The sequence below is a fragment of the Morus notabilis genome, unplaced genomic scaffold (genome assembly GCF_000414095.1).
Source record: "Morus notabilis unplaced genomic scaffold, ASM41409v2 Scaffold1095, whole genome shotgun sequence".
Classification (NCBI taxonomy): Eukaryota; Viridiplantae; Streptophyta; class Magnoliopsida; order Rosales; family Moraceae; genus Morus; species Morus notabilis.
In genome coordinates this window covers 10,536-13,336 of record NW_010365147.1, presented here as the reverse complement: position 1 = coordinate 13,336, position 2,801 = coordinate 10,536, and the positions used below count along the sequence as shown (strand labels likewise).

General features: G+C 44.7%; 1 protein-coding gene across 1 annotated transcript in view; it reads right to left on the bottom strand.

Moving 5' to 3' along the window:
* Positions 1-1,692: 1,692 nt before the first annotated feature.
* Positions 1,693-2,801, bottom strand: part of LOC21384478 (FAD-linked sulfhydryl oxidase ERV1) — a 3,413-nt gene continuing 2,304 nt past the window's right edge. The window contains exon 5 of the mRNA XM_010107346.2: positions 1,693-1,888. Within this exon, the coding sequence (XP_010105648.2) occupies positions 1,693-1,888 (196 nt within the window). The remainder of the gene's footprint in view (positions 1,889-2,801) is intronic.

The following is a 2,801-nucleotide window of genomic DNA, read 5'->3' as shown; positions in this document are numbered from 1 at the left end:
CGAGTCCGGCCGGGTTACTACAGCCGCTGCCCATTCCCGAGGCAGTGTGGGAGGACATCTCGATAGATTTTATCGAGGCGCTGCCTAAATCCAATGGGCATGAGATCATCTTCGTGGTGGTGGATCGCTTAACCAAATTCGCACATTTCATTGCACTTAAGCGGCCGTTCACTGCGAAGTTGGTGGCAAAGGTGTTTTGCCGGGAAGTGGTGCGCCTTCATGGCATGCCCAGGAGTATAGTGAGTGATCAGGATAAGATCTTCACTAGCCATTTTTGGAGAGAGCTATTCCGTCTCCAACGGACCACCCTATGCATGACCTCGGCATATCACCCCCAAACGGATGGTCAGACCGAGGTGCTTAACCGTTGTTTGGAGGCATATCTGAGATGCTTCACCAGTGGCCAACCTAGGCATTGGAGTAGGTGGCTGTGCTGGGCGGAATATTGGTACAACACCAATTTCCACGGTGCTACTCGCATGACACCATTCCAGGCACTCTATGGTCGGGCTCCCCCTACTTTGGCCCACTACACAAGGGGCAGAACCGCAGTGGGTTCGGTGGATATGCAACTTTCAGAACGAGATGAGCAGCTAAAACAACTACGCTGCAATTTGGAGCGGGCGCAGGAACGCATGAAGCGCTATGCGGATCAACGACGGGTGGAACGGGAGTTTCAGATTGGGGAGCTCCCGTGGCTGAAACTACAACCCTATCGGCAGGGTACCGTGGCCCGGCGCACCAGCAACAAGTTAGCCCCAAAGTATCATGGCCCTTTTGAGGTAATCGGCAAGGTAGGCCCAGTGGCCTATAGACTTCGGCTACCAGAGGGGTCCAGGGTGCATCCGGTTTTTCATGTGTCGATGCTTAAAAAGGTGGTCGGGGGGCGTGCGGTTTCGCAGGAACCAATGGTTGTGGACACTGCAGCAGACATCCCTGAACCTCTGTTTCCAGAGAGTTTGCTACAGGGGCGGCTGAGGAAGCATGGGGGGCAATCGGTGAAGGAAGTGCTGGTTAAGTGGCAGGGACGGTACATCGAGGACGCTACCTGGGAGGCTGTCGCAGAGCTGTAATTCCGTTTCCCTACCTTCGACCTTGAGGACAAGGTCTCTTTTGAGGAGGGGAGTAATGTTACACCCGAGCCTAGGAAGAATAAATATGAACGGATGTATTCTAGAGGAGCTCGCAACGTCTTCGGTTGGGGAAGGGATGTGAGTGCGTGAGGTAGTTGCTGAGCTGGATTATAGGCAGTTAGGCTAGGCTAGGGAATAGTGCCTAGAGAGTAGGGAGGTTACAACGGATTGAGGGGTTCTTAAGGGGGAATCGGTGAGAGAGAGACACGTTGAGAGAATATTGTTTTTACCATTTTTGTATTCTTAGCCGAGCTGAGCTCGTGGTTGTTCTAGGGACGATTAATGAATTGGATCCTTTGGTTGAGGATCCTTCAGTAGTCTATCTGTGGTGTTCTTGTGTTGTTGTGTGTGAATTCGTGTTGCAGGTACTCGGAGCCCAACACACATCTCCAAGCAACACTCTGCATCTTACAATATATCAAGAGAGCTCCAGGACAAAGGTCTTTTCTTTCCTTCTAATTCTACACTTCAGCTTAAGCCTTTGCGGATTCTGATTGGGGGACTTGCCCTGATACACGTCGCTCTCTCACTGGTTTTTGTATTTTCCTTGGATCTTCACTCATTTATTGGCGATCAAAGAAGCAGCAAGTTCTCTCTCGTTCTTCGGCAGAAGCTGAATATCGCTCCATTTCCAACACCACGTGTGAGATTGTCTGGCTCCTCGGTCTTCTTCGTGAACTGCGTGTTCACCATCATGGTCCGGCGTTACTTTATTGTGACAATCAGGCCGCTCTTCATATAGCAGCCAACCCCATCTATCATGAGCGCACCAAACATATCGAGATTGACTGTCATCTCGTGCGAGAAAAGATACAAGATGGGATCATTAAAACAATGCATGTAGCGACACACAATCAACTGGCAGATCCTTTTACCAAGGCCCTACATTCTTCTCAATTTCATCTTCTCTTGAGCAAGATGGGAATTCACAATCTGTATTCTCTATCTTGAGGAGGAGTATTAGAATTTTAGCACATTGTCATATTTTATGTATTTCGAATATTCATGTTTTCTGTTTTTCTGTTATGCCAGCTGTCTTGTGAGGTAAGGATTGTGTGAACCAAATCCAAGGCCTCTCGATATATGTTTTCTCGGTTGTACCTCTTCTTGAGTAATGAAAGATAGTTTCTTATTCTTCTTCATTTCTCTTTCATTCTTCTAATAGGAGGATCTATTAGAACAACTTTGGCTCTCTAGAAAAACTTACAATTAAAGCCAAAAAGATATGACTTCTGAAAAAAGTACTAGCACAATAATGGCTTGTCAAGTGCAAAATATGGTGCGTTTAGAATTGGTTTCAGATTGTTTTTGAAAACGTTTCTGCACGTCTTTTGAGACACGAAAATGAAAACGGTTTGCAAACCGTGTTTGTTAGCAAATGTTTTAAAAACGAAAACGAAAACAAAAAACAGTGGGTGTGTTTGGAATTGGTTCCAAAACGTTTTTATTTTTTGTATGAAAATGAAAACAAAAACGTTTTTATTTTCATTTTGGAATCATTTCTGAAATTGCGTTTGGTAGTTTTATTCAGAGATTGATTTCAGTTTTAAAAAAAACTGAAACTGCGTTTGGTGGTTTAATTTTTAAAAACATGTAATAATATATTAAATAAATATTATTATTAAATATATTAAATAATAATATATTAAATAATTATTATTAATATAT